This window comes from Taudactylus pleione, unplaced genomic scaffold (assembly GCF_031769625.1).
Source record: "Taudactylus pleione unplaced genomic scaffold, aTauple2 ptg001330l, whole genome shotgun sequence".
In the NCBI taxonomy this organism is placed as follows: Eukaryota; Metazoa; Chordata; class Amphibia; order Anura; family Myobatrachidae; genus Taudactylus; species Taudactylus pleione.
Genome location: NW_028285730.1, coordinates 211297 through 226979, shown reverse-complemented (window position 1 = coordinate 226979; position 15683 = coordinate 211297). Strand labels below are relative to the sequence as shown.

At 47.9% G+C, this 15683-nt stretch overlaps 1 protein-coding gene across 1 annotated transcript in view; it reads left to right on the top strand.

Annotated features, from left to right (window-relative positions):
- Positions 1–649: 649 nt before the first annotated feature.
- LOC148443113 (unconventional myosin-Id-like) overlaps positions 650–15683 on the top strand; it is a gene marked incomplete at its 3' end in the record, with an annotated part of 199590 nt that continues 184556 nt past the window's right edge. Inside the window, exon 1 of the mRNA XM_088463194.1 lies at positions 650–768. Coding sequence (XP_088319320.1) covers positions 674–768 — 95 coding nt within the window. The remainder of the gene's footprint in view (positions 769–15683) is intronic.

The following is a 15683-nucleotide window of genomic DNA, read 5'->3' as shown; positions in this document are numbered from 1 at the left end:
CAGGAAGAACAACAAACGGTTCGGCGCAGGGGCCCAGAGGCTCCGCTGACGCAGCTCTAAGCTGGAGGTGAAGGTGTTCTTACCTTTATTAGAGCATAAGGCTGAGTTTATACCATTTAGGAGTAATATAAAGAACACCACCTAAAATGTTATTTAAATGAAATTCAAATTGTTTAAATGTTACACTTATTATGTGGTGATCACTATATAGCCTTAGCATAGTGCCCTCGGACTAATACTAAAAGTGACGTTTTGGGTGGAGACCTGGGCTCTGCCCTTCGCTCCCCACCCTCGTGTCTGTGGTCTCCTGTCATCCGGCTGATGGATACAGCATTAGATGACTTTGCAGGTGTGATGAACGGTTGTAGAGTCGGCACATTGAGAATACGGGATCTCTCTGTTGCTGCTCGGTGGTCAGTGATGCCTGTACGTGGATAACGGTCGTGTTATCCTCATAGACCCTGTAATCACCTCTCTCTGTAACTTCCCTCCATTCGTTCGTCTGACAGCCCCTCTCCCCGCCTGAAACCGCACCAGGAAGTCGCAGACCGGCTCTCTGCCTCACTCATTCTTCCTGTGCACTTGTCAGGGGCTGGCAGCTACTATTTGTGTCTGATCCTCCAACGAGTCTTATTCTCACCCCCTAAAAACCTGCTAGCAGCCCCCTGGTGGGATGGCGGAGCAGGAGAGCTTGGAGTTTGGCAAAGCGGATTTTGTCCTCCTGGACAATGTGACCATAGAGGACTTTATGGCTAACCTGAAGCTGAGGTAGGTGGAAGGGACGGATAGAACATGGGTACTCCCACATCTCACAGATGTTTTTTGTAAAATACAAAGTGAGCGTTCTGCCCGTGTCTAACATTTCTGTCACTTGGGTCACTGGGCATGATTCAGAGCCGGACGCTATATGCGCTCGCTCATCCAGGAAAAGGGGCTGGCTATTTAAATTGACCGTTCGCTCTTTGCGGTCTGTTGACGCCTCTATGTCTGAACGAGCGAACAAAACATGCAGACTTTTTTTTTTTGTAAAAAACGCCCCTGGACGCTCACATCATACGTCATCTCCGCTATTTATTAGATTAATCGAGTACATCGAAAGGCGAATTAACTGCTCGCAGTGCTTGTGGTAGCATTTTCCTACCGCAATCATGCGAGCAGTTCAGGCTAAAAGACAACCAAGTGACGTGGCCGATGACGCTACTCTGTTAATTATGCACACCCATTAAACGCCCGTTTTAACCGTTTGGCACGCCTGCGTTCGGATCTCCACTCCCCGTTTTCAAGCACCTTCCCCTGTTACGACCCACAAACGGCTCCTCCTGTTACTCAAATTAGCAGGCATTCGCTATATTGCGAGCACACGATTTTCGACCGCACTGACTGGTTCGCGCATGCGTATTACAACCCATACGCATGCACAGATGTGCGAACATCACTCGGAACGAACGAGCGGCCGCTTACAAGCGGCTCTGAATCAGGCCCACTGTTCCGTGGGCAGCATCAGCTGGCGTTCTGCCCCGCCTGATCCTGTTATTGGCTAGAGATTACCGGGATCGTCTCTAAGGTGCCACAACTCTGCGCAGTGCTGCAGAGGGGGGGTTACAGGTAGTATTCAGAGTAATGAAGCTGTATGTCTCATATGGTTTACTGCATGTTGTCTGTTGATATGAAATACAGTCAAAATATGCGTTTATTATGAATAGAGTTTATATTTCCTCTAATATACATTGACAAAGACATAACTTACTATACACAGCCACTAATGACGCGTCAGGAGAACCTGACAGTAACCAGGAATGGTAGAAATCTGTACTCGGTATGAGACAGATAGATTTTGGGAAGCCAGAACTGGGTTGTGCCCTCGCACCTGTACAGTCACCTCTTAGGAGGGAGAGATCTGCAGGTGGATATAGGTCAGAAATAGGGACTTTCCTATTGAAAAAGGAACAGTCATTTCTCCAATCGTAACAATAAAACTGAATTTTAGCCGCTGTGATATAGGAGGAATATATTGGACTTTACGCCAGATTCCAGATATACGGGTCTATTTACTAAGCAGTGTTAGGAGACAGAGTGATAAGTGATAAGGTGCCAGCCAATCAGCTCCCAACTGTCATTTTTCAAACACAGCCTGTGACATGGTAGTTGGGAGCTGATTGGCTGGCACCTTATCACTCTGTCTCCTAACACTGCCTAGTAACTAGACCCCTTAGTGAGAAAATAAAAAGTTCAGGGATAGATCAAGTTTATTTTAAAAATGTGTAAAACAACAGTGTAATGTAGCTTCTCTGCCCCCCACCGACATCTGGCTGCACCCCTGATACCGCAGTGTAATGTAGCTTCTCTGCCCCCCACCTACTTCTGGCTGCACCCCTGATACCGCAGTGTACTGTAGCTTCTCTGCCTCCCACCTACTTCTGGCTGCACCCCTGAGACCGCAGTGTAATGTAGCTTCTCTGCCCCCCACCGACATCTGGCTGCACCCCTGATACCGCAGTGTAATGTAGCTTCTCTGCCCCCCACCTACTTCTGGCTGCACCCCTGATACCGCAGTGTACTGTAGCTTCTCTGCCTCCCACCTACTTCTGGCTGCACCCCTGAGACCGCAGTGTAATGTAGCTTCTCTGTCCCCCACCTACTTCTGGCTGCACCCCTGATACCGCAGTGTAATGTAGCTTCTCTGCCCCCCACCTACTTCTGGCTGCACCCCTGATACCGCAGTGTAATGTAGCTTCTCTGCCCCCCCAGCTACTTCTGGCTGCACCCCTGATACCGCAGTGTAATGTAGCTTCTCTGCCCCCCAGCTACTTCTGGCTGCACCCCTGATACCGCAGTGTAATGTAGCTTCTCTGCCCCCCACCTACTTCTGGCTGCAACCCTGAGACCGCAGTGTAATGTAGCTTCTCTGCCCCCCAGCTACTTCTGGCTGCACCCCTGATACCGCAGTGTAATGTAGCTTCTCAGCCCCCCACCTACTTCTGACTGCACCCCTGAGACCGCAGTGTAATGTAGCTTCTCTGCCCCACCTACTTCTGGCTGCACCCCTTAGACCGCCGTGTAATGTAGCTTCTCTGCCTCCCACCTACTTCTGGCTGCACCCCTGAGACCGCAGTGTAATGTAGCTTCTCTGCCCCCCCACCTACTTCTGGCTGCACCCCTGATACCGCAGATGGAGCCATTGTTTGTCGCAATGCACTCTCGCCGCGATTGCTTTGTGATTACGTATGCACAGAGCATCCATCGGCAAAGTGAGTGACATGTAGTCAGCGTTCGGGGTTGGTAACGGGGGTGTTTAGAAAAGCGCAGGCGTGTCTGACTGAACGCAGTTTCATGGGCGTTGTGTAAATTAGCCATTGCGATACATTCACAGCATGAGAGCTCTCAGCGTGCGAGGAGAACTGCAGCGTTTGCGGCTGGTCAGACCTACCGCAAGGGCAAGATGGCTGCTTGATTTGCGGCGATGTTACCGATATTTACGCATGTAAGCAACGTCGTACGCAGATGAGAAGTAGGGCGTTCCTTTGCTCGGGTGATCTTAGCAGCTGAGATCACATTAACATCCATCTCTGAATAAGGCCCAAAGTCCTGAGCCATTCCTCAAACAGACGCACGTAGGCAGCAGAGCTGACACTTTAATTATCCGCAGTCTACGACAGATTGAGGTATTCTCTGGATCGCCAGCTGTTGTGGAACTACAAGTCCAAGTATGCCCACATGTAAACCCTGTGAGATCTATGATACTTTGGATACACTGACAGGACCCAGCCCTGATTATTGTGCTCACGTTATGCAGGAGACCAGCGGGGTACACAGCTATCCCCCAATATCCCTAACCCGATGCTGCAGGACCCTCCGCACAGTGACCACACTACAGGTGTCTGACTGGTCTGTTGTACCTAGTTCTGAGCAAATGTCTGACATTATGTTTTATTGTATTAAAGGTTCTTATTAGAACACTAGGGGCCTGATTCAGACCCACTCGCGAGCGGCTGTCCGCTCGCAAGTGGGTCGATGTTCTGGACTGAGCATGCGCACGACGGAGGGAGCTCCGTCGTGCGCATGCGCCAGACGCGACGAGCGAAGGAAAGTCCTTCGCTCGTTGTGTCCGATCAAAGGGGGCGTGCTGTCAATGTTGATTGACAGCACGCCCCCTTTGGTTGGCGTGCCGGGAGGCGTGCCTCCCTGACGGGGGCGTTCCCACGGGAACGCCTCCCGTCAAAAGCCGGCCCACTGACATCATTAGTGATGTCAGTGGGAGTGATTTTGGCTCTGATAGAGCCAAAATCACTCCGGAGCTTGCGGTTGAAAACCTCAACCGCAGGCTCCGGCTCGCAATTTCGATGGTCGCGATGGTCTCGACCATTGCGGCCATCAAAATGCACGCTCGTATAGCCTGTGGGTGGTGACCCACAGCTATACGAGCGTCCAGAAGGACGCTCCATTTTCATGGAGGCCGGCCCTCATTCAGAGCGTGCGCTCTGCTCAGAGCGTACGGCTCTGAATGAGGGCCTAGATGTATTATACAGAAGCTGGTTCTTGGGTCTGTGACTGGGGAAATGTGTGTAAGGTTTTATATTTGGGGATATTAGTTCTGATTTGCCTTTCTCCCACCAGCAACACCAATGTGAGGTCATTGTGGGGCTATTCAGGTATTTCATTTAACCGAGATAACACAGGACTGATCGGATAAGCTGGGACCCAAAATATTATCTTGTATTTATAAAGTATATCAGGCAACAGTCCTGATTTCCAGAGTCCTGACCACCAGCATTTGCGTACAGGATCACAGATGGAGGTCGCAACAAGCCTGCGTTTTTAGCCAACACTCCCCGTTACCACCCCCAAACGCTCCCTGACTTTAATCACACTGCAAATAAATACTCGTTGCGAGCGACTACAGTAATGTACCTTGATGCATACGCAGTGCGACTCCGATGCCTGCGCACATTGCCGATAATCGCACAGCTGTGTAAACCTCGCATAGCGTACAACTGTGAATCAGGCGCTACATGCGCATCTTTAAGTACTTATGAGTAAAATGCATCTGTTCTCACTTGTAGCTGAATGGGCATTACTGGGTGGGACAGGGGCATTACTGGGAGGGAAAGGGGCGTTACTGGGCGGTAAAGGGGCATTACTGGGTGGGAAAAGGGTGCTACTGGGTGGAAAAGGGGCACTACTGGGTTGGAAAGGGGCGTAACTGGGTGGTAAAGGGGCGTTAATGGGTGTGAAAGGGGCATTACTGGGTGGGAAAGGGGCGTTATTGGGTGGGAAAGGGGCAATATTGGGGGCTCTCACGTACACAAGGTTACATCCTAGTCTGAGGTTGGCTATGCTGAGATCTGTCTGACGTCAGTCTGACCTCCTGCATCAGGGACAAGGCCGTTGCCAATGTCGATGATGGCTGCTCTCGTCAGCGGGTGGCTGGTGGAGGTGCTGGCGCTTATATGCGTCAGACTCAGTATACCAGCGAATGTTTGCATGTGATTTTTCCATCGCAGAAAACGCCCAGAATTGCGACGGTATCACGTGCGGCTCTGAAGCCCATGGTCTCTGGAGTAGGGCGTAGTTTCTGCGCATATGGTCCGCAGGTTTGGGCTTGAGATGAAATTGCATCAATATATTACACACATGGAATTTCTGCGGTGGAACAGGCTGTTTTCGCAGAGGTGCGACGTTCCGGTGATGACAATCTGCGAATTCCGCTTTCACTTCACCATTCCGCACTGCATTTATAAATTCTATAGTCCGTTTATCATGGAACTGATAGCCTGCACACAGGACTGAGGTGACAATGGCGTCAATTATTTCTGCTCTCCGCTCTGGTCGGGGTATAATAGGGGAGGGAGAGTGGGGATAGCGACCAAACTCAATGCAGAATGAGGCGATTATTCCAGTCATTGTTGAAGATGAAGTCGGGGATGATGGGCGAGGGGGAGAGCAGTTTCCGCGGTCATGGGAGATTGGGAATGGGCATCATGGGTGTGAAATAGCCGTATGTGTTCTGGGGATATTCTACAGATGGGAGCAAATGTCCAAAAAGAGGGATAAGATGTAGGGAGTGGAGGAGAAGGTGACACTCAGACAGAGGACACCTGGAACGGAGGAAAGGACTACATTTACCAAGCGGCAGCTTTGCTTCTTCGCAGGATTGACCAGCAAATTTAAATCACCAATAACATTAAGTACAAGGGGACGGCGCGTTTCACACTTAATATTACGCGTTACCTATCTAGGTCAGGCCCACAGAGAAGCAAAGCCGCTGCTATGTCACATCGAGCCTGGAGGCTCTATAGACCGGTTAGTGTAGAATCTGCTTTTCTAATAACCCCACTGGCTGAGGGTTCTTATACCCAGGGCAATAGGGGGAGGGGAGTATTGGGGTTTGAATTCTATTATTTTATATGTTTGTTGGCTGGTGCTTTAAACAAATGCAGAAAATTCTCTCCATTTTATCGAGTGAATCTTCTCCCCACCCAGGTACGTTACAAATGACTGTAATACGTGTTTATTTCACAGGAGAGCATGTATTATTAACAATAATTCTCTTATTACCAATTGGGCAATATAGATAAAATGTGTCAGGTTGTCATTTCATGTAATCATGTTACTTTGATGCTTTATTTACCCTTTTTTTTGTACCTTTACTGCTTTATGTAGGATGCTGCGGAAATATGCAACACCTTCTAAATAAATGCTAATAACAATAATAATACTATTTACTACCAAGATTACGGGGCAGCCTCCCACTGGCACAAGTTGCAGTGTCAGAATCTATGCAGTCAGCAGGGATTAACCAGGGTTTAAGATGCAACTTTACTTGTTCTCTCTATATCCAGGTCACTAAAGCTGAATGTAATAACAAAATTACGAGTTCGAAATACTATTACAGGTTGAGTCTCCCATATCCAAAATGCTTGGGACCAGGGGTATTTTGGATAACGGAATATTCCGTATTTTGGAATATTTGCATATCATAATGAAATATCTTGGGAAAGGGACCCAAATATACACACACAATGCATTTATGTGTTATATACACCTTAGACACACAGCCTGCAGGTCATTTTATACAATATTTTCAATAATTTTATGGCTTAAGCAAAGTTTGTGTACCGAAATGAAATTCATTTATGTTTCATATACACCTTATTCACACACCCTGAAGGTCCTTTTATACAATATTTTTTTATAATTTGTGCCTTAGAAAAAGTTTGTGTACATTGAACCACCAAAAATCAAAGGTTTCATTATCTCAGTCATGCCAAAATTATTCCGTATTTCGGAATATTCCGTATTTCGGAATATTTGGATATGGGAGACTCAACCTGTAGTGCGGAAAAGTTGTGGGTCCATAACAGTAAATTGTGTGCAAAATTTCAGCTCGGTCAGATAATTTTTACTATCCCCAGCGGGCGCTTGAAGTTTAGAAAATTTTATACACATTAGGATATTTTGTTTTTAAGTGAAAACTCTTCAGTTGAACTCAGTTATATACAAACCTACTGAATATCATACATACCAGCATATGCGCCCCTGTCATTATCGGCGCTGCTATCTACAAGATAGCAGCGCCGATAGCCTGACGCATGGCAGCTTCTCATGGCGGTGGGTGAGAATCGCCTCACAACAGTCCTGGCAGTTGGGCCTAGAGACTAGTCGGGATTTAATTGTGATTCTCTCACCAGCATTGGGACGGCTGGTAGATATGTTTATATAGATAAAGATATATTCACAGCTTATCATCTCCTTTCCTCAGCTTTAGTAATACAGTGGGAATTGCTTCTATTAAAGGGAAATTATTCTGAATATTAAAAAATTCTAATTTGCCACAGTCAGTTTGTGTTATGTGTAAGGATCATGTATTCTGTTTGCTTACGTAGCTTGTAGTATAATTTTCCAGATATGTCTCAGATTAATAGACTATAACAATTGTAATCGTGGTGTAGATACAGAGGGGGTCATTCAGACCCGGTCGCAAGCGTTGATAGCTCGCAACCGGGTCGATGTTCCCCCACTGGGCATGCGCATGTCAGAGCCGACGTGACCCGGCTAGCGACGGGTGCTCTGTCGCTAGGGGTCTCGCACCAAAGGGGGCAAGCTGTCGATGTTGAGTGACAGCTCGCCCCATTTGGGAGGCAGGCAGGGGGCGTGGCCGGCCAAACTGAGGAGCGCCTGCCGTTTGGGGGCTGCCCCACTGACATCAGCAGTGATGTCATTGGGGAGCTTCCTGCTCGATCAGAGCAGGAAGCTCCCTGGGGCTTGCGAATGCCGAGACCCAACCTTAGGGTCTCGTCGCAAGCCCCGATGGTCGTGATGGTCTTGACCATCGTGACCATCACCTTGGTCGGTCGCTAGAGCTGTGGGTGGTAACCCACAGCTTAGCGATCGACCAAGAGGCAGCACTACAAGATGCAAGCGGCCGCCCTCATTCAGAGCGACCGCTTGCATCTAACGACCGCCTCTGAATGAGGTCCAGAATTCTCTTGAGTAATTGGGTAATATGGAGGTTTCGTTAGATGGGTGCCGTAGTTCCAACTGTCGCAATTTATGGACATTCTCGGTTTGTCCGTCCCGCCATCCTTACATGCTCCCATGTATGTGACCACACCCCCTTTCCTGAGCGCACGCTATGGGCCTGGCTCGCAGTAATGTGTCACGATTCTGGGCGCTTTCTGGGATTAGAGGTTACATGTGAACACACGCCGCTATTCTTAGATGGTCACATCGATATACCCGCACTGGCCCCAGCCCTCTCTTCAGCATTTACACCATCCACATAGTTCCTGCAGGAGAACTGACTGAACATTGGATCCGCACGCGCACAGCTCAGAGTAGCATACGCCCACGACAAATTTATTACACCCCTTTGCAATCCAGTAATGACCCTCCAGCCACAAATGAGAAGCAACCGAGATGCGACCGACATAGCGGTCAATTTGATGAGGAGCAAGGGGGGCGCATTGCCATTGCAACGGCATAGAAAAGCCGGCAACAATAGCTGGACTGGCCCCATTCGCTGCCCGATCTCACCCTGAACTTGGGGATTTTTGCACGTAGCTCTATGGGACTGTGAACAAAAATCCACGAGTTCAGTGGTACCGTAATTGCAGCATATAGCAGCACTTCATTGCAGGTGCGACTTTGCCTCGCCTAATTGAATTGACCCCTTAGAATCACGCGTAAGTACTTTGAGCTGTGTATGCTATGCAGCCAGTGACGCGGGCCCAGTTTGCTGATCATCGCTCAATGTGTCCACGTTCAGAATTCCGTGCAGCTAAGAAACAGACTCGATGAATCAATTCAGTGATTAAAAAAGTTGAGAGGTTTGTTAGTGCCTGTTTCTGGGAGATTCTGATATCTAAAGGGGCATGTCCACTACATGAGGGTGGCACGACTGTACGATTACAACATTGTAATTATTCATCATCCTGTGCAGTGAATAATGGCCCTCATTCAGAGCCGCTCACAAAAGCGAGCGCTCGCTCTGAATGAGGGCGGACACTTTTTAAAAAAAAAAGCCGGCTCCTGGCCGCTCGCTAAGCTGTGGGTGACCTCCCACACCTTTTGCGAGTGGCTAGGTGATGGTCGCGATGGTCTTAACCATCGGGCTTGCGACGAGACCCTTGCTCTAATAGAGCCGAAAGCTCACTACTGACATCACGAGTGATGTCAGTAGGGCCGCCCACAAACTGCAGGCGTTCCTTCAGGAACGCCTCCTTTTGTCCAGCCACCCCCCCTCACTTCCTACAAAACGGGGCGAGCTGTCGATCAACATCAACAGCCGCCCCGTTTGTAGCGAGCCCCGGAGCGAGTGAAATTCTCGCTCGCTGCGGGGCTTGCGCACGCCGTGCATGCGCACTGCCCGGTCATCGACCCGCTTGCGAGCAGGTCTGAATCAGGCCCAATGTGCCCACACTGAACGAGATGTCGTTCAGTGCATGCACCCTCCCTCATGCACAACCTGACGATCTCGTTAGGTTAGCCTGCATGTTCAGGTGATGACAAATGGCGACAACGACCAGCGGGAACGCGCATCGCTGGTCGTTGCCAGCATAATTACTGCACGATTAATGAACGATAACGATTTCGTAATCATTCAATCACTCATTTTTCTCGTGTAGTGGATACGCACCTTATCATGGTCGGGTTTTTACTTTGTCTCCTCTCTCCTTTTCAGGAATCCCTGCTAATGTCCTCTTTCAGGTTCTGCTGGCGGTGATCTAATTAGGATACTGTCACCCCATAGCTCTGTGTTTTATCCCTGTGTCTGATGTCATGGTCTGGTCACATGACAGTGCCTACATCTCCATCACATGGGAGGGAATCCCTGCTGGCTTCCTCTGTCTGGTTCTGCTACCAGTGACCTCTCCCACTAGCTGTTACATTACTAGATTGTATGCAGCCGGCAGATTTTACACAATTGTTCAGAGATGCACTTCTGCTGCTTACCAGGTCACTAGGCTGATTGTAATTATGAGTAAATCACCATAAACCCTACTACACCTCACAACATTTAACATGCCATGTATCCCAAAAGCATAACTAGCTCCTCTGATTGCTCTGTGAGCATCAGTGGCTCCTGTCGCGTGGCACCTACACATGGCAGTGAGCAGGGCAATGCGGTGTGCCCTCATCACAATGAGACGTGGCCATACACATGGTGACGTGTCTACCACTTCTGAAGCCCCAGGCTACTTATACCTCTGTTCAAAACTCCCATGCATTGCTGTGCCCACCAGTGGCACCTGTCCACCAGTGTTCTGCTGTACCCAACATTTCCACAGTCATGGTGGCAGGATGGGCACCTCAAATTGGGACTGTCCCATAAATAGGGATAAATTGCACTCATCTATCTAAACCTAGATTACCTTGTTAACCTATACTATTCAGCCAAATCCTGTATAAATATACACCTCAAGAGTAGAGGGTGGGTGGTGAATGATAAATGGGGCTTAATAGGGGTGTAAAGAATCTGAGAAGAGTGGGGAATGATGGGCTGATTGTGATGGGGTGTGTAAAGAATCTCAGAAGAGGATGTTGGGGTGAATGATGGGTGGGGTGTGTAAAGGATCTCAGGAAAAGATGGGGAGTGGTGAATGATGGATAGAGTGTGTAAAAGATCTCAGAAAAAGAGGTTAGGTGGTGAAGGTTGGATGGGTGTCATGGGGTGAGTAAGGGATCTCAGAAGAAGAGGATTGGTGGCGGATGGTGGATAGGGTGTGAAAGGCTGTGTAAAGGTGTGAGGGGGTCTGTAAAGGATTTCGGGAAAAGAGGTTGAATGATGAATTAGTGTTATGTGGTAATGGGGGTCTGTAAAGATTGTCAGAAGAAGAGTATAGCTGGTGAATGATGGATGAGGTGTGCTGGATTATGTAAAATATCTCAGAAGAAGATGGTGAGGGTGAATGATGGATGGGATGTGTAAAGGATCTCGGAAGAAGATGGTGAGGGTAAATGATGGATGGGAGGTGTAAAGGATCTCGGAAGAAGATGGTGCGGGTGTGAATGATGAATGGGGTGTGTAAAGGATCTCGGAAGAAGATGGTGCGGGTGTGAATGATGGATGGGATGTGTAAAGGATCTCGGAAGAAGATGGTGCGGGTATGAATGATGGATGGGGTGTGTAAAGGTTCTTGGAAGAAGATGGTGCGGGTGTGAATGATGGATGAGGTGTGTAAAGGATCTCAGAAGAAGATGGTGTGGGGGGGTGAATGATGGATGGGGTGTGTAAAAGATCTCGGAAGAAGATGGTGCGGGTGTGAATGATGGATGGGGTGTGTAAAGGATCTCGGAAGAAGATGGTGTGGGTGTGAATGATGGATGGGATGTGTAAAGGATCTCAGAAGAAGATGGTGTGGGGGGTGAATGATGGATGGAGTGTGTAAAGGATCTCATAAGAAGAGGGGCATTAATAAATGAAGGTTCTGGTATGAGAGGGATTGTAAATCTCAGAAGTGGGTAGGTGAATGGTGGGTGCGGTGTGATGGGGAGTGTCAATATCAGAAAAAAAGGGTGGTTGATGGATGAGGTGTGTAAAAGATCTCAGAAGTAGATGGTGAGTGGTAAATGATGGATGGGGTTTGATGAAGTGTGTAAGAGGATGGATGGTGAATGATGGATGGGGTGTAATAGTGTGTAAAGATCTCAAGAAGAGGATGGGTGGTGAATGATGGATGAGGTGTGAATGGTGAACTGTGTATTGGTGTTTTGGGATATGCTAAGATTGTCAGAAGAAGAGCATAAATGTGAAATGATGGATGGGGTGTGATGGAGCGTGTTTAGGATCTCAGGAGAAGAGGGTGAGTGGTGAATGATGGATGGGGTGTGAAGGGGTGAGTAAAAGATTCCAGGAAAATAAGTTAAATGGTGAATTATGTATTGGTGTCATACATGTCAAGATTGTCAGATGAAGAGCATAGGAGAAGAGCATAGATGACGAAATGATGGATGGGTGTGATGTGGTGTGTAAAGGATCTCAGAAGTAGAGGGTGAGCAGTGAATGATGGATTGGGGTTTGTAAGGATCTCAGGAGATGTGTGGCGAATGATGAATGGGTGTAATGGAGTGTGTAAAGGATCGCAGAAGATGGTGGGGGTAACTGATGTATTGGGGTTTGTAAAGAATCTCAGGAAAAGAAGATGATTGGTGAATGATGGGTGCAGTGTGATGGGGTGTGTAAAGAATCTCAGAAGAAAAGGGTGGGGTGAATGATGGATGGATGTGATAGGGTGTGTAAAGAATCTCAAGAGTTGAGGATATGTGATGAATGAAGGATGGGGTGCGTAAAGGATCTTAGAAGAAGAGGTTTTGTAAGGATCTCAGGAGAAGATGTGTGGTGAATGATGTATGGGTGTGATGGAGTTTAAAGGATCGCTGAAGAAGATGGTGGTGGTGACTGATGGATTGGGGTTTGTAAACAATCTGAGGAAAAGAAGATGGGTGGTGAATGATGGGTGCAGTCTGATGGGGTGTGTAAAGGATCTCAGAAGAAAAGGGTGGGGTGAATGATGGATGGGGTATATAAAGAATATCAAGAGTTGAGGATATGTGGTGAATGAAGGATGGGGTGCGTAAAGGATCTTAGAAGAAGAGTGGGTGGACAATGATGGATGGGTGTGATGGGGTGTGTAAAGGATTTCAGAAGAAAAGGTAGTGGTGAGTGATTTATGGGTGTGATGGGGTGTGTAAAGGATCTAGGAGAAGAATGGGTGGTGAATGATGGATGGGGTGTGTAAAGGATCTCAGAAGAAGAGAGTGGGTGGTGAGTGATGGATGGGTGTGATGGGGTGTGTAAAAGATCTAGTAGAAGCGGATTGGTTGTGAATGATGAATAGTGTGTGCAAAGGATCTCAGAAGAAGAGAGTGGGTGGTGAGTGATGGATGGGGTGTGATGAGGTGTGTAAAAGATATAGGAGAAGAGGGTGGGTGGTGAATGATGGATGGGTGTGATGGGGTGTGTAAAGAATCTCAGAAGAAGAGGGTGGGTTGTGAATGATGGATGGGTGTGATGGGGTATGTAAAAGATCTAGGAGTAGAGAATGGGTGGTGAATGATGGATGGGGTGTGTAAAGGATCTCAGACGAAGAGAGGGGTGGTGAGTGATGAATGGCTGTGTAGAAGATCTAGTAGAAGAGTATTGATGGTGAATGATGGATGAGTGTGATGGGGTGTGTAAAGGATCTCAGAAGAGGGTGAGTGGTGAATGATGGTTGCGGTGTAATGGGGTGTGTAAATGATCTAGGAGAAGAGGATTGATGGTGAATGATGGATGGGTGTGATGGGGTGTGTAAAGGATTTCAGAAGAAGAGGGTGGGTGGTGAATGATGGATGGGGTGTGTATAAAGATCTGGGAGAAGAGGATTGATGGTGAATGATGGTTGGGTGTGATGGGGGTGTGTAAAGGATCTCAGAAGAAGAGGGTGGGTGGTGAATGATGGATGGGGTTTGATGGGGTGTGTAAAAGATCTAGGAGAAGAGGATTGGTGGTGACTGATGGATTGGAGTTTGTAAAGAATCTGAGGAAAAGAAGATGGTTGGTGAATGATGGCTGCAGTCTGCTGAGGTGTGTAAAGGATCTCAGAAGAAAAGGTGGGTGAATGATGGATGGGTGTGTAAAGAATCTCAAGAGTTGAGCATATGCGGTGAATGAAGGATGGGCTACGTAAAGGATCTTAGAAGAAGAGTGGGTGGACAATGATGGATGGGTGTGATGGGGTGTGTAAAGGATTTCAAAAGAAAAGGTAGGGGTGAGTGATGGATGAGTGTGATGGGGCATGTAAAGGATCTAGGAGTAGAGAATGAGTGGTGAATGATGGATGGGGTGTGTAAAGGATCTCAGATGAAGAGGGTGGGTGGTGAGTGATGAATGGGTGTGTAGAAGATCTAGGAGAAGAGTATTGATGGTGAATGATGGATGGGGTGTGTAAAAGATCTAGAAGAAGAGGGTGGGTGGTGAATGATGGATGGGGTGTGATGGGGTGTGTAGAAGACTTAGAAGAGGATTGATGGTGAATGATGGATGGGTGTGATGGGGTGTGTAAAAGATCTAGAAGAAGAGGGTGGGTGGTGAATGATGGATGGTGTGTGTACAAGATCAAGTAGAGGATTTTTGGTGAATGATGGATGTGTGTGATGGGGCATGTAAAGGATCTCAGAAGTAGAGGGTGGATATTGAATGATGGATGGGGTGTGATGGGGTGTGTAAAAGATCTACAGTAGTAGAAGAGGATTGGTGGTGAATGATGGATGGGTGTGTAAAGGATCTCAGAAGAAAAAGGTGGGTGGTGAATGATGGATGGGTGTGATGGGATGTATAAAAGATCTACGAGAAGAGGATTGGTGGTGAATCATGGATGGGGTGTGTAAAGAATCTCACAAGAAAAAGGTGGGTGGTGAATGATGGATGGGTGTGATGGAGTTTGTAAAAGATCCAGAAGAAGAGGGTGGGTGGTGAATGATGGATGGGGTGTGATGGGGTGTGTAAAGGATCTCAGAAGAAGAGGGTGGGTGGTGAATGATGGATGGGGTGTGTAAAAGATCTAGGAGAAGAGGATTGATGGTGAATGATGGATGGGTGTGATGGGGTGTGTAAAGGATCTCAGAAGAAGATGGTGGGTTGTGAATGATGGATGGGGTGTGATGAGGTGTGTAAAGGATCTCAGAAGAAAAGTTTGGGTGGTGAATGATGGATGGGTGTGATGGGGTGTGTAAAAGATCTAGGAGAAGAGGGTGGGTGGTGAATGATGGATGGGGTGTGATGGGGTGTGTAAAGGATCTCAGAAGAAAAGTTTGGGTGGTGAATGATGGATGGGTGTGATGAGGTGTGTAAAGGAACTCAGAAGAAGAGGGTGGGTGGTGAATGATGGATGGGTGTGATGGGGTGTGTAAAAGATCTAGGAGAAGAGGGCGGGTGGTGAATGATGGATGGGTGTGATGAGGTGTGTAAAGGAACTCAGAAGAAGAGGGTGGGTGGTGAATGATGGATGGGTGTGATGGGGTGTGTAAAAGATCTAGGAGAAGACGGCGGGTGGTGAATGATGGATGGGTGTGATGGGGTGTGTAAAGGAACTCAGAAGAAGAGGGTGGGTGTTGAATGATGGATGGGGTGTGATGAGGTGTGTAAAGGATCTCAGAAGAAGAGGGTGGGTGGTGAATGATGGATGGGTGTGATGAGGTGTATA